The sequence below is a fragment of the Chelonoidis abingdonii genome, chromosome 1, assembly GCF_003597395.2.
Source record: "Chelonoidis abingdonii isolate Lonesome George chromosome 1, CheloAbing_2.0, whole genome shotgun sequence".
NCBI lineage: Eukaryota > Metazoa > Chordata > Testudines > Testudinidae > Chelonoidis > Chelonoidis abingdonii.
In genome coordinates this window covers 270,278,243-270,294,847 of record NC_133769.1, presented here as the reverse complement: position 1 = coordinate 270,294,847, position 16,605 = coordinate 270,278,243, and the positions used below count along the sequence as shown (strand labels likewise).

At 39.7% G+C, this 16,605-nt stretch overlaps 1 protein-coding gene across 3 annotated transcripts in view; it reads right to left on the bottom strand.

The window, feature by feature from the left end:
* The window catches only part of NALCN (sodium leak channel, non-selective), a 387,480-nt gene that overhangs the window by 45,333 nt on the left and 325,542 nt on the right, over nucleotides 1-16,605 (bottom strand). For all 3 annotated transcript variants that reach the window (XM_032771366.2, XM_032771357.2, XM_032771375.2), the window contains 6 exons: nucleotides 15,472-15,545; nucleotides 3,808-3,909; nucleotides 3,330-3,399; nucleotides 2,065-2,156; nucleotides 1,768-1,890; nucleotides 288-344 (listed from right to left, as the gene is read on the bottom strand). In XM_032771366.2, coding sequence (XP_032627257.1) covers nucleotides 288-344; nucleotides 1,768-1,890; nucleotides 2,065-2,156; nucleotides 3,330-3,399; nucleotides 3,808-3,909; nucleotides 15,472-15,545 — 518 coding nt within the window. The remainder of the gene's footprint in view (nucleotides 1-287; nucleotides 345-1,767; nucleotides 1,891-2,064; nucleotides 2,157-3,329; nucleotides 3,400-3,807; nucleotides 3,910-15,471; nucleotides 15,546-16,605) is intronic.

Below are 16,605 nucleotides of genomic sequence, written 5' to 3'. Positions count from 1 at the left end.
AACTTGATCAGTGTCATTAAATCTCTATTAAAAATACAGTCTAGCTAAAGTGTTTTCTGTGAAAAGTCTGGAAGGAGGCATTTGAAAAGTTTCGTCATGTCAGAAATACATAGTAAAACTAGAGAAATAACAGAACAAAGAAATGGAAGAAAACAATTCCCCACCCCACAAACCCAAACAAACAAACAAAAAAACACAAAAAAGAGATATTTTAAGCCAAAAAAGTATAATCCACATTGATATGCAAAATGCAGTCAAACAAATGAAATTACTTTTGCAATGCTTACTATAGCTGATGGTATTTGGTATTTTTCACAGCTCCGGTAACAGGATCTGTTTTAGAACTATAAAAGGGAAATGAGATATTTAAAATTCAGCAATTTAAATTGCATTTCAGTGGCCATTATTATAATTGTAGTGGGCATGCATCACCTCACAGCAATTAACTGTCTAGCTTAATGCCTGACATCCACGACATATTCTATGACTTAATGCTCAAATGCTACTTTTTATAAAAAAGTTGTTTTAAGTTTTACTTACCCAATTTTTGTGTCAGGTAATTTTAGTTCAAATTACCAATCAAAACAGTTAGCAGTAGTTTAATTTATGGCACAGCTCTGAGCAAGATAGCTCTAGACTGGCTTTTAAAAAATTTTAATTTAAAATGTAATTAAGTCTGAGTCCAGCTTCTACAATTAATAGCTTACTTTATTCAGTTTTGGTTTTCTGAGAGAAACAACCCACCTGACACACAGCTTCATGTTTCAAAGAGTTTCCCTAAAAGCCCTTTCATCTTGTATCACAATTCATTGACCGAATCCTCAGCTGGTGTAAAGTGGCTTCACTTTTTTGGTCCAATCTTCTTTAATTACTTAGTTCAATAATTTTCTCATTAATGTTCCCAGATATTTCTCATCTAATTTCCTGACCCTTAAATCCACTGTTATATAAAAGCTCCCAAGCCTAACAATCTTCAGCTATAAAACTCAAAATAACCTCTTCATAGTATCTTCTAAAACCCAGGAATGGATAAATTTCTGCTCCCAGGTATATGGTGTAAATCTGATTGCCTTCAATGGCATCTGCACTGTGAAACTGAGAAGAGAGGAGCACATATACATACAGAAGAACCCAGTCATAGTGAACTTGGATGTAGGGAAACTCAGCTTGTAGTGAAACAGAATGAAAGCCCCAAATTGTTTCAGTGCTTTTCACTGTGCACAATGAAATTCTGGTTATATGATCCCACTCTGAGAGGTGCTGAGAGGACTATAATGAGAATTAAGGTGCTCAGCACCTCTCAGGGTGAGGCCCATAATGAACATCAGCTTATAGTGATATTCTTCTGTTGTGGGGGAAAGTTTTTCTTTAAGAGCATTCCATGTAGTAAACACATGCACATTATTTAGAATGAGCAGGCCTGACATCAGCATGCATATGTACCATTCTCTTCTCCACTCCTGTCCCCAATCTGCTATTGGTTACTGTGACAGGCTGGCTCACTGTAGCTTAAAGATGGCAGCTGAAGCTTTACCCCTTTCTGCCTACCTCGTGCCTGCAGCTTCCTTATCTCATCTCATGATGCAGGACTGTCTTCATCAGTTTATGTCTTTTGTTTCTTTTTCTCCAGCAATGAGATTATATCATGGCTAGTTTAACTCTTAGATGCTATGAGTTAGTTGCATATATATTTCCTTTCAAAATAATTAGACTAGCCCATAAAGAAAGTATTTGGCCAAACTCACTATTGAAAAGTAATACACTCACGCGTTAAAGCGAGCACGCACAACCACCCGACAAAAGTTCCTGAATCTGTGTTCTCGACCAACTATGAAAAGTGGCTTATCAAAATATGGATGATTCTCTCGCAACTCCTCCTCTTGGACTTTCCTTTTAAAAAATAATACATAATATATTTAATGTTACGCAAAAGACATCCATCAAAAATATTCGTTATCATTTTGTTTTTATTTCATCGCAGCTGTTAGGTTGCTTTTTTTCCATCATATAATACCAACATTTCAAACTGAAATGTGCATTTTCAAATCTTTGGTTTGTAAATACCTTTTCATTTCAGCTTGTTCCTTTTTTTCCTGGATCATCTTGATCTCACTGTCTTCTCTCTGTGCGTTTCTGTATCTCACTGTATTAGAATGCTAGAGGCAAAACAATTACTTAAAATGCGTTTTTTCCTTTAAAAATGAAAGCAAGATATTATCTTTTACACTGAAGCATTCAAATTGTGAAGTCTTCGCTTCTAAATGCACTATAAATCATGTAAGCCAAGCATACTGGATAGTATGTGCTACAGCATATGCTTGGTTACTTTCAGTGGATCAAATTTTGTTGTTAATTCCCCTGGTGCAACCTCAATGAATTCAACTTTATTACTGCATTAACTCTTCCTATCTTTATTGAACATCATCATAGTTGTTAAGGGCAAGATTGCACTCACATAGGGGAATAGGAGGCACTAGACTCTTCCTCAGTCTATTGAGTAGGCTGCATGTATTTCTGGTCCAAACACAGGGGCAGAACAGTGTCTATATCACAGGTTTGCAGGGAGTGGGTAGAGGGTGTCAGAACCATCAGAGCCAGTGGAGCTGAGCTGGTTCTAAGGAGGAAGCAATCTGGTACCTGCTCAGACTCACAACTGCTTCCTTAGTTTGCCATGGTGCAGCTATGTGCTGACAGTTATTTTTGGCCGTAGGCAAAGTAATAGTAGAAAAGCTGCACCCTTTATTTTTACTTATTCACTTCAGTGCACATCTAGAAAAGAATATGGGAGCATAAAACTAGAGAGACTGAAAACTCCCATTTTGGTCTTGAAATTCTCCTTGGCAAAATCAGAGACTTCAGCAAAATTTCATTACAAATTTCCAGAATTGAAAATGGCATCCATCTGTGAAAATATGCCACAGTGGAATTTGTTCCTGTTACACCCCTTCGAAGCTGGTAGACATGGCAAGGTTTTGATCCAATAAGTCTCACAAGACTGATGATATTTTTTAAACTTTCACTGGGGACATGCAAGGTAGGCTGCCCTGTATGGCAAAGTAGTGGACCAGTACTACCTGCAGCTTCAGCGAATTCGCTGTGTAAGCAAGTGTTGAAAAATAAGGAAATCTATCACATGTATGAATATGGTGTTTATTCTGAAGATAATATTAATGTTATTATTCTATTTGTCTTCTGATTTCCTAATAAGATCTCAAGCCACAGATTAGAAAGTGAATGTTATATAGGCATTAGACTTGTATGGTGATTGTAGTGCATATTAATCTTTCCCATATTCCACAACTAAAACCATCATTTTTGTTTGGACTTACATCTTGAGTCAAGGTTTCAAGAGATTTTCCCCTGCTGATTCGCTGGCTGTTGGAACCATGTCTCAGTGACCTGAAACAATCATAATCAATTTGATAGTAAATCTCAAGATCAAATCTTGACCTTTATATGATGGCCATTATAAAGCACTGCTCTCCAGATACAGTATCTCAAATTCTTATCATTTTTCCTTAGCTTACATGAGAAGCTTTTATGTTCTTCAATTGTCTTTAAGCCTATCTAACACAAACCAATTTATTTTCCTTCTGATCTTTAAATTGATAGTTCTGCAGTCAGTGAAGGAAATGACATTTGAAATAAAAAGGCCTTTTCCCCATTTATGTACTACAATGAATTTCATTATTGTTACAATCAAAAATGTACAATTTAGTTCTTTGTATGAGTCATTGTGCAAGTTTAACTCTATTCATTGAATTTATTTAAGATTATTTTAAAAACACTTTTCCTGTCTCTGTTTACCTGCGCTCTTGCCGTATGTGATGCTGGACACTAAGTATTGACCTTTCCTTTGCAGGTTGCCCCTCAAAGGATCCACTCAGCATGCGTTGTCTAGTGCAGGCCCTAAAAAGAAATATTGTGATTATGATAAACAATTGGAACTTCCACTGTAAACAATTTTTTATAAAGTGAGACCAAATAATTGCATTGCTGGAAACAGACAGACATGCTGTTAGTACTTTTGGCATGTCACAACTGGCATATATAGTTTTGAGGGAATGCAAGGACATAGCTTCACAGAAAACAATATATAGGACAACAGAACAATAGTAAGGGCAAGTCGTACTTCGCATTAAAAAGATATTCATATTCCCAAAGCCAAATGAGATGCAAAGGTTCTTCATTCCTTTAAGTCCTTTAAGTGATTTAAGTATAATCAGTGACAGGACTTCTTTATGGCTTCTCCTTGTTGGAACACTGTGCCCCATTTGTGGATCTCCTTTTTAGGATTTGCTATAGGAAATGTGATTCCCCCAGAGTCCATTCACATGTATGAATTGGGCCAATGCACAAATCCATTATCCTAGTCCACTGGAAATGATCCAAATTTATTCTGTGACTGTTACTCATGCCATAACCTCCCATTAATTATTATTACGGAAACTTTCAGCTACATGCTGGCTCTTCACAGGGCAATCACTTTTAAACCAAAAAGAATGGATTTATTTTTCATGTCTTTTAGACTGTGAGATCTTTGGGGCATGGATTTCAATTGTCTATATGCTTGCAAAGCACTTAGCACAATGGGAACCCAATCTGATTGGCTTCTAGGCACAACTACTATATAATGGTGTAACAATAATACTAAAGTTTATAAACAATATTATTATTCTTATTATTCTCCATAATGATTAGGAAATTCTACAAATACAGGCTCCAATTCAGGACAGAGCCCTTTTCAGGAAAGCTCATTAGCATGCACTTAACTTTAAGTATGAGTTTACATCTTATAGTGCACACTTAAGTGCTTTCTTATGACTGGCAACATAATATAGTTTAAATTGGACAAGGCTGGAAATCTACAGGAAGAAACAATCAGCAGCTGGGTGTGACAAAGGATTGTTCTGATATAGCTAGGGAGGACAAGGGACACCCTGAATCCTTCATTGAAGAGGCAAGCTGGCAGCGTTCTTGTCCCAGGAAAAGAGGGTCTGCCTGTGAAGTGCTGGCGAGCAATATTTCGCTAAACATGATAATATCTTGTTATTTAAGTCTAGGATCTAGAATGCATGTTATGATTTTATTTTATATGTAACCATTTGTTTCCATTACTTCTACTTGCATCTCTATGTTTAGTTAGACTTATACTTGATTTCACTATAAACAAATCTAAGTGCTATGAGTTAAGCAGAGCACTGGTGTGAGGCGAAAATAGTAAAGCTGGGCTGTACTCTTTCTTTGGAAGTAATACATCTGTGAACACTGAGTGTACAGTGGACCAAGTGGCTGGACGCTGCAGGAGATGCTCCGAGGGCTTCAGGGTTGGAGCATTCCTGTCTCTAATCTGCACAGTAGCAGTGGGGCCTGCAAGGCCTAGATGGGAGTTCTGGTGTTGCCTGCAGCCAGTGGAGTTGGGGAGCTCACCCATGACTGGCACAGACAAAGCTTCCCAATGCTAAGGGCAGGTGGTAGCGAGTTGCCTCACAATGTTGGGTACCCCTGGAAAGCGTCACAGAGCACTCCAACCTAATAGGAATGTGGGCATTTTTTTTGTACTGTCTGTAAATAAACATTTTTGGTCAAGAAAAAAAATAAAAGTTAGATTTAAAGAGAAGAGATGAATGCCTGATGTTGAAAGAAAGAATATTTATGCCACAGGAATATTTGAAGAGGTCACATTTGTGAAAAAATCTTCACTTGCCAAGAACACTGCAACCTCGGATTAACACCCAGGGATAATGACTGATCTTATTTTGTGTTACATCTTCTTCATTGATATGAGTCACAAGTTGATATCTAGATTGTTCAACCATCTAACTGTTGCATCATTGAGGGTGGCAAAGTGTGGTAATCCACCCACTCATCTTCTAATTGTGCACTCCTCCACCACATGTTTGACTGTCTGCATCACTGCCCCACAGTCATTGGCTAAACCAAATTGTGGCATTGTGGCAGCCAGTCTGGCTGTTCCAGTCAGTAGTCTGTTAAACTCAATCCAGGATCTATGTGCAAGGCTTCCACCAGGTGGATGTAAGTTAAGACTTCTGAAATTCATCAGTGAAACAGATATAAACCAAATATAAATATTTCATAAAAGCAAGTTGAGACTTGAAGGTGCAATCTCTCTATTTTCAGTTGCTCATAGACTCATAGACTCGTAGGTCAGAAGGGACCAATATGATCATCTAGTCTGACCTCCTGCACAAAGCAGGCCACAGAACCCTACCCATCCACTTTTTTAACAACCCCTAACACATGACTGAGTTATTGAAGTCCTCAAAATTGTGGTTTGAAGACCTCAAGCTGCAGAGAATCCACCAGCAAGCAACCCATGCCCCACGCTGCAGAGGAAGGCGAAAAACCTCCAGGGACCCTGCCAATCCGCCCTGGAGGAAAATTCCTTCCCGACCCCAAATATGGCGATCAGCTAAACCCTGAGCATGTGGGCAAGACTCACCAGCCAGCACCCAGGATCTCTGCAGTAACTCAGATCCCATCCCATCCAACATCTCCTCACAGACCATTGAGCAGACTTATCTGCTGATAATCCAAGATCAATTGCCCAAATTAAACTATCCCATCATATCATCCCCACTATCCCATCATATCATCCCCTAAGTTGCTCTTGCCTTATATCTGATAACATATATGAGTATTATGAATGTGAACCCTTTGTATACATCACACTATTCACTAACACTCTGAGCCTTTGAATACATGTTTACTCCCATTGTTCTAAATAACAGTGCACAATTATATATGGCAGGATGCAATCTCATGAAGGCAATTATTGCTTTATAGGGGATAACTGTTTTCTTTCCAATATTTCTGTGGATATCTGTTTTCACTCTTCTCTGTTGTTTTCCTTCTCTTGGTTTTAAGCAGATGGATGAAAGGAATGTGGATCCACTGAGAGATCTGTCATGCAAATAAGCGTATAATGCCTGCCTATTTTTTCATCACCCATTACACCAGAATCCCACTAACATGCAATATTATGCACTTATTACAAGAACACATTAGATAACACTATACTGAATAGTCAGAAATATAATGGCATTTAAGAAAATTGCAGTATGTCCTGCAGTGCAATACAGTTTATAGTATCTCAGCCAATATCTGAATACAATGAATTTTAAAGCATTATGTGATGTAGGATAATGTAATGTAATCATTTCAAGAGACAACAAAAATATTCTTTGAATAACTATGTAATTTCTGCGTAAAAGAATAACCATTATTTTTGAGAAACAGATTCTACTTGACTCCATTAGAATGACACTAAGGTCTCCCAAAGCAGAGACAATAGTAGATTTTAATGTACAAGTTCTCTCCTATAAGGGCTTCTCATTGAGATAATGGAACAGTTTGTATTTGTATCTTTGTGAATATGAATTACTGTGCTCTTAGGCACATGCATCTGTATTTTATTATCCAGAAATAATTGTTTCCTTACATCCACCTGTGACTTCCACATAAATGTTTTCACATGCTTGTACACAACTCATTTAGACATCCAGTTGCTTTGTGAGTGGAGAGCACAATTCCTTGCTGTACATAATAAAAGAGAATGCTGCTTCCAACCAAGATACTAAATTCTTCCTGTGACTACATTCTTGTGCCATATTATTACATGAATAACGAAGCCAATTAAATAAATACTATAAAGGAATAGACCTGGATAAAGGAGCAGACTCGTTGAAAGATTATTGCCAAGATTTTTAAAGAGTAACTGCCTAAAGTTTGGTTCCTAAGTCCACATCTAGGTGCCTACATAAGTTGTCTGATTTTCAATCATGCTGAGAGTCCAGAAGTCCCTGCTGAAATCAATGGAGAAATGATGCAATGCTAGAGCTACAGGACTGAGACCAAGTGACTTGAAATAGATAATGCAAATTGGCAGGAGCAGCACTCCCAGTGCCACTGATGACGTGACAGAGAAGACAGTTTTATAAGCTCCTTAGCTTGTTTACTAAACATCTCCTTACTTTTCTCTTCTGCCATCCTCTACTCTCTGAGAACGTTTCCCTTTATGAATCCTTAGCAAGTGCCAAAATGTGCTCCGACCATTCTCCCAATTGCTAAGGGTCAGATTTTTTAAAGACATTTTAGGCACCTTAAATGGCAAATAGGCACCTTGTGGGATTTCCAAAAGCACCCAGTTGCCTAACTCCCATTGATTTCAATGGGTGTGAGATGCCTAGGTGCTGATGAAAATCCTACTAAGTGCCTACCTGCACCTTAAGGCACCTAAATACTCTTTAAAATCTAGCCCTAAGTGCTCTGCACTCAGTTAAGAGTTCAGAGTAAATCCTCTCTCAGTATGATAAACCTCTATGAATTGGAGCCAGGTAAAAAATTTCCAAAACTTTGAAATTTCTTTGAAAAATGGTGTAAAAAAATCACCACATCACAATTTCCCCTCCCCCTCCCACATTTTACAACCAGCTGTAATGGCACCCACCTCTCACGAGTACCCCCTCTGGTTGGGTGTGTCTGTGGTCTTTAAACCAGTCGCAGCCCTGCCATTGGGCCATATCCCCAGAACTTCCTCCCTGGAGGCAATGGTTTTGCTCTCTTAGTCTGTTTTGGCCTCAGTCTTCAACTGGGTCTCCTGACAGTTCAGTTTCCTTCTGGGGGTTTACTGATGTACAATTGCAGGCCCTTCTCCAGTAGCCTATGGGGGGCGGGGACCCAGCCTTCACCAATGTCTTACCCCCAGTAGCCAGCCAGGAACTCTTTCTTGTTTCCCCGGTCCCTACTAGCACTGGGCTGTCCTATTGTGCTGCAGTTCCTTCAGCCAGTCACACCATCCATGCTGCTCCAGCTCTGTCGAGGAACTGCCCTGTCTCTGATTCTGTAGCTCCTTTTTATAGGGCTCTCTTGGGCCCTGATTGGCTGCTTCCCCTGCAGCCACTTTAGCCTGCTTGGAGGCTCTCTCCACTGCTCCTTTCTTGGGATAGGTGTGGCAGAACCCTGAGGCCTCCAGCAGGGGGCCTCTGGGCCTAGTCTACCCCATCACACTAGCTCTGTTAGATATTAAAGCAGGGGTTGGCAACCTTTCAGAAGTGGTGTGTCAAGTGTTCATTTATTCATTCTAATTTAAGGTTTTGCGTGCCAGTAATATATTTTAACTTTTTTAGAAGGTCTCTTTCTATAAATCTATAATATGTAACTAAACTATTATTGTATGTAAAGTAAATAAGGTTTTTAAAATGTTTAAGAAGCTTCTTTTAAAATTAAAATAAAATGCAGAGACCCCCGGACCGGTGGCCAGGACCCAGGCAGTGTGAGTCCACTGAAAATCAGCTCATCTGCTGCCTTCGGCATGTGTGCCATAGGTTGCCTACCCCTGTATTAGAGAGATTGAACAGTCATGTAATATGTAGGGTGACTAGATAGCAAGGATGAAAAATCAGGATGAGGTGGGGGGGGTAATAGACATCTATATACGAAAAAGCCCCAAATATTGGGACTGTCCCTATAAAATTGGGACATCTGGTCACTCTAGTAATGTGTAATGAGAGAGACAGGAAACACTGGAGAAAGTCAAGTAGAAACACATCAAGCTGGTTGCAATGTTTACTTGCTATGCAAAGCTCTGGATGCAGTTTATCCCTTCCTTCTCTGCAAATGCAGCTGCAGCAATGTCCTTTGTGTGGATCTCTATATGCACAAAGGAAATAGAGTATGTTTAATAAGAACAAATTACTAGTCAAGTTAGAGGAAGAAATTACACTGAGCTTGGTTGCAAGACAAGATCCCACAGGGAATATCATATACCATACATTACCAGGGAAAAACTGATCGGGTCCAAAGTCATGAATGAAAGGGGCAGAAGCCCTTCACATTATTTCCTTCCTATTTTAAAATCCTTGAAAAAAAAGCAAAACAGACAGTAATTCAGCTAAATACTCCACACCACTGCAAGACGCTGAACAGTTTGTACGTAGATTATAAAACTGTATCTTCCACTAACAGTATGAGGCCTCCTGCTTTGCGTAAGGTGGTACTCTGTGATGACTTAATCGGGAGGTCTGTTCTTGACATCAAGTATAGATTCCCTGCTTATGTTGCTATATCGCTGCAATTTGAGGCTTGTTTCATAAATGAACATCATATAGTTGAACTGCACCAGAGTCCCTATCCACATTTTTGTCTGTTACATACAATTCTCCTGGTGAGTCCTTTGGACAGAATCTTTAACAGAATATGGCAATGCTCCATCAGTAAACCCAATATACAAAATACTATCATACTCATTCATTACTAATGATGATAGGTTCTCTCACTGAATCTTTCCATCATGCAATCCATGCTTCCAAAAACCTTTTGTCACGGTTGTCTGGGACAACCTGATATTCATGTTCCAGAAGAGCTGGGCACGCACCAGATGGATCTCAGCATCCACTTCTGTCATCTTATAGATTGCATTCACTATGGCACTGTTTGGACAGCAGGCCAAATGCACTTTGCTAACACAATTGAACAACACTACATTTCAGCTATTCAATTTGACTGTATTATTAAAACAATTTGAATCTTACTGGTCAAGCAAAATGGACTATTAATGAAACTTGGATATAACAAAAAGCTTTTCTTCCTGGGTCTCTCTTATGTGATCAGATGTTTCTAAAAAGAAAAGACAGTAAACAGTAAATTTGTCTTCTTCAGTGTCTATGCAATCTAGTCATCTAAAACAGCATGTTTACATGCTCACCTCTTTAGCTATCTTACATTCTGGTCTTCATTCTTGCCCTGTTGTCTAACCATTCTCTCCTAGCTGATGTGTGTCTGGGTATTTCCTTGGATTAAAGATGAGCCAGTCACAGAGCTTGCTTCATGATGATCCATTAAAAGTATGGAGCTTCCTTAGCACAACAAGTACAAAAAGGGGCAACATTTTCCAATGAGCAGATGTTAAGCAGCTCCTGAAATTCTTCATGTTTGACTTTGCTGGAGACTAGGTAGAATCCAGTGGCAGCCTTGGTTTCTAATGCTCTAAGGAGCTGATCATGACAGACACACCTGAGATTAGTCAGATCAGTTGTTTAAAAAAATTATAGGTATCCAATCCTAACATTGAACAAAAATGGCATCACAGATTTAAAGGAGAAACCCTGATTGATTTAGGGTTGAACTTGTCTTAAGTGACCACTCAAGGGACCAACACAAATTGATTGTTTAATGGAGGAGGCTTTCTAATAAGGATACAAATTAACTACTTACTGCGTCTGAGGATACTCTGGGTTTGTGTTTTAAGACAGGAAGTTGCCTAATCAGGGTGGCCCATTATAACAACATATTGAGATGGTTTAATCAGAGACAAGGTAAATATAAAGTAATGTCATAACCCTTTTAGAAAGAGTTAAGAACTTGTTTTTCATTCATTGTGATATGCATAAAAGATCACTGTGTTTTGAAGAATGCTTTTATAAGAGCAGTTGAATAATCTACCAGAATACCAGCACACTAGTAAAACGGAATTTTTAATTCAATCACTACAACATTTTTTAATGACACACTCAAAACATAGTTTCAGACATAAGATAAATGTTCCTTATTCATTCAGCTTTTATTCCAACTGAAAGCTTCACTTATACATGAGATAGGCTATTCCTTCAGGCTCAGTAAATGTCAGAAAAGCTTTGTCTGGAATAGTGAATACATTGTTGTTTATACTTAGCACTAGTTTACAATTTAGCTCTAAAATCAATTATAATGTAATGCATATCAAAAGCTACTCAGCCCAACGTGGCTTATTTCCAAAACTGTCACAACTGATTACTTAATGATGACCTTTGAAGAAGTTGATTTTTTTTGTCCAATAGACCCAGAAACTTAGATGTTGCACTATGTATATGATATGCTGAGGGAAAATGGCTCAGAATAGGCAGTACAGTAAACAGCCTCAGAGTTGGTCAGCTAACCTATATCTGAACCAGAACCATGTTCTGCATTATTGACATAGGTAATCTGAATATTTTTATTTTATTCATATAGCATCCAAAAATGTGCTAAGGCACTTTATAGGACCAATAAAAAGATGTGACATGGCCTGTGCCTTGTGGAGCTTGCAAACTATTATGTGATGGAATATGCATATTTAGCAATAGGGGGTGATGAGGTGAGAAAGATAAGGCTCACGCACAGTGGTAAGATAACATGGTTATATGTGTATATCTGGATGGTTCCAGTACATTTACACAAATGATTGTAGGGAGAAAAAGATGGTTGCTGGTAGAGGATTCCATTCTCAGGGTGTAGCATGTAATAGAGAGGGGAGTGGGGGAAGAAAACAAATATGAGGAGAGTGGGGTCAAGGCTGGTGGTGCAGAGGGAGTGGGAGAAGTTCAACAGGAATGACTGGTTATTATTATATAAAACATAAAGGTGATGAATGATTCTGGGAATCAGACAGATATTTAGCCGGCATCCATGATGCTGGCTCTGGTGGCAGACAGATGCAATTTTATTAGTCTTTACAAAAGCTATTTTTCTAGACTTTGATGATTCCAGATGATAATTAATCCGTAATTGATGGTGGGTGTCATCTTCAATTCCATTTCATTTGGTCCCAAGTTCTGACCTTGGAAGGGTTGCCACCAATGGGAGCATTAAGTGATCATTCAAGAGATGCACAAAGATGGAATTCATCCCATTGTGTACAATTTGGACTCTTTCTTGTTTATGTTAAAATATTTAGAATTTGATAGAAATATTCTTCAGTAAGGGTGGGTAAGAAGGACAAAAAAGGCAGCACAAAGCATAAAGTAGCAAGAACGGAATTAAAAGTTTTTTTGTTAAAATAATTTGAGCAAACTGAAGTTGTTCCAGAGCATCTTTAATGTAGAGAAGCACGTATACCCACCTTCATCCATACAGACAATGAGTAAAAGCCTTTTGGTGGGAATCTTTAGAGAAGGGTCAACTTCAACTATTTCTCAGTGTTTTAGGTACAAAGATCACTTCTTCCATTGTCAGGTCTATAATGTAGCTGAAATTCAAATGTCGCAGCTACTTTTATTAATGATAAAAACATAGTAGTTGTGATCAGTACAAAGAAAAACCATAATCTTCATGCAAATTGGAGTTTCTCTGCTTCCTGTGACCAGTATGCTCGGGTTTAGCTGTGATATTTTATCATATTTCACATCCATTTTTTTCAAGATCCCTCTTTGAGGCTCCACTGTCATAAAAACCCTCATATTTAGTGACTTTCTGCACCAGCAAATCCATCTCATATGTTATGAAAATGATTTCTTATGTAAGCATGTTAATACTGAAGCTGTGACACCTATGGCGGGGCCAGTAACTATAGTATAGAAATGGAATAATCGGAATCAGCAGAGTATGGAAACAGTTTGAGGCAGTTATTCATTGCCAAGAAAGCTACTTGTTCCTCTTGATCACAAGGAGGCTGCCTCTTTGTTAATGAATAAGCTACACTCTTGAGACTATTACTATTTGAACGCCCTATGCATTCTATGTTTGCATGTAAAAGGCAGATGTGCCAGCAAACATTTGCCTCAGGGGCAGGATCCCCTTACCATCAAAACTTCCCCACAAGGGCTCCAAGGAAGTTTGACTTTGCAAATCTGGGTGGGTAAGCACCCAGTGCTGAATATAAATTAGGACTGCTTCTTCCGCTGTCCTGTGAAACTGTCCCTGTGGGGGGGATCCCAGGGTCAAATGTTCACATGGAGACCTTGGACGCATAGATTCTGCAGATGCCTTGCTCTGAAGGGAAAAGTGGGAGCAGGCTACCAGCAAAGCAGAGACAAAGGGGATCTGGGTGGCTGCCCCTTGCAGTGAGAGCCAGATAAATTACCAGGAATCCAAAGGTTCTGAAAGCAGAACTGCTGACTTCTTCTGAGGGAAGGAAACCTCACTATTGTGATGGAAGAATTCATAGGAAACTCTGTGCGTTTCAGTTGTACAGTTTCCTTTGTTCTACATGAGTTATTCTTGCATCTGGAAGAACAGAGCCTTAAAAAGATAAAAGCAGCCCCTGAGTGGATTTCCTATGGGATACTGTCTGAGCTGAACTTTGAGCTGACTGACGCTTTGTGTAACCCCACTGGAATCAGTGGAATTTCATGATTATAAATCAGCAACCTGTGTGTTTTCATCAAATACTGCTGAGAAGCCAATATATAAAAATGTATTCTGAGGCTTTTGACTAGTACGCAGAAACTGTGCTCATTTCTCCATGGGGCAACTTCTATAAAACCAAGAGACACTTAGGTAATTGAAATGCTCATTAAAAGAATCCTAAGTTTCATTTGCAATGAATACTTTTGGCCTTGCAGTCACATCTTGACAAAGCATATCTAGTTGAATTGCTAATTGGTCACATTTACCATAGTTTTTAAAGACCGCTAAAGTTGTGTTAATCTCTACGGCACTTACTGTTACTTATTCTTTAGGAATATTAAAAAGAACAACAAAAGGTGGCTGCTATAATTTTTTCTCATATTGTATGTAATTATGAGGCACTCTTCAACAATATTCACAGTTCAGGACTTGCACTGAAATCCTGTAATTTCATACTGGAGTGCTCTTCACAAAGCATTGCAATATTTATTCTCATTTCACAACTGTATTTTTCTAATCAGTTATTCCTGATTTGTACTGCTATTTCCCTTTTAGTGGTAGTTTATAATATATATTGTAAGGGTGCAAGCTTTGATGACACACAACTGTAGGTAGCAACAAACTAATGCTCTATAAATTGTTGGCACAGATTTTACATATAATTTGAATGTTAATAATACCAATTTAAACCATGTAAAACAAAAACTGGCATGAAAAGCTGTAGCAAGGGGAGAACTCAGGGGATAATTTTATGACATGATTCTTGCTCCTCTGAGACACATAGGGCCATGACTGTGTATCCCTTCCTCATGTTGCTGAGCATGTATTGGGACTACTTTTGCATGTGGTCACTATTGTAAGGTGTCCACAATCAGTCCCACAGAGTTAATAATCTACAGGTCTTCTCTCTGTGCTATCTTGCATAGCTTACTTATGTGTTTGGTAGGAGTACTCCACTTGGGTTCCTGTGCAAAGATTGTGCTGGAATTCCCAGGCACAAGTGCAAAATAGAAGTGCTTTTGAAGAGTGATATCTTAGTTAATTCTAAGGGAAAAGGTGGAAAAAGCCAAAATTTGACTCTATATTATAAAACACGATCCCTCTTTTGCCACTGTGTCCATGAATAATATACCTTAAGAGCATGTTATCACAGGTTATTATCATTTACACAAAGAGGTAAAAACAAGTTGTGTTTTTTTAATGCAAAGAGATACCCTGGCACAAATATTAAGCACACACTGTAAACTGACTTAATGCTTTAGCACTCATGCAGAAGAAACAGATTAGAAATAATTCATTACTCATTAATGAGACCCATTTGTCATTCAAAAGATAGAAAGCATCAAATCAAATTACTCTGTTTGTTACCTAAGGATTTTATTGATTGCTGTCTCCTTTTCCAGAAGATTTCTTGCCCTGATGCTGAAAACAGATTTACGGAGCTATAAAATAAAACAAGACAGTGCAATTTTAGTTGCTATATCAACAGTAATGGTTAAGTGCATTTTCAGATTGACCGGTCAACACATTATGTGATATACACTTCCGCATAAAACACATGCTAATAGACAAGCATAAATTACAACATAGTGGCTTCCATCGCAAAATCAACATTTTCCCTGCTGCTCTATCACTGATCTCCTGTTGACGTCTCCAGGTGAGAAGAGGTGGAAAATGATCAAAGTGGCCTTTTCCACAAAGTACAGACTGATTCACTGCTATCTCCAGTGATGCCTGAGGTGCTAGCCTCTTTCTGCCATTGCCTGACCTGCCCACATCTGTGCTACTTGTGGAAGACGACACAGGGTGAGCATCAAAATTTGATCTTCCCTCCAGCACTGTTGCATTGGCTACCTTGCATGCCCTATATCAGAGGTGGGCTGTGGGACCATCCTGCCCAGCCCCTGAGCTCCTGGCCTCGGAGGCTACCCCTCAGCCCATCCCCCACTGTTCCCTCTCTCCCACAGCCTCATCTCACTGCGCTGCTGGTGCAATGCTCTGGATGGCGGGGTGGCGAGCTCCTGGGGTAGCGCAGCTGCAGAGCCAGGCCTGACCCGGTGCTCTAAGCTGTGTGGCGGCGGCGGTGTGGCCCGGCTCTAGCTGGGTGGCGCAGCTGTAGCACTACCAGCCCCCGGTGCTCCAGGCAGCATGGTAAGGGGGCAGGGAACGGGGGGGGGTTGGATAGAGGGCAGGGGAGTTTGGGGTGGTGGTCAGCAGGCAGGGGTGTGGATAGGGGTTGGGGCAGTCAGGGGGGAATAGGGGGCTGAATGAGGGCAGGGGTCTTGGGGAGGCAGTCAGGAATGAGAGGAGGGGTTGGATGGGGCGTCTCCGGCCTGGCGCCACTTACCTGGAGTAGCTCCAGGGTGGCAGTGGTGGTCAGCAGGCAGGGGTGTGGATAGGGGTTGGGGCAGTCAGGGGGGAATAGGGGGCTGAATGAGGGCAGGGGTCTTGGGGAGGCAGTCAGGAATGAGAGGAGGGGTTGGATGGGGCGGCAGGGGGCAG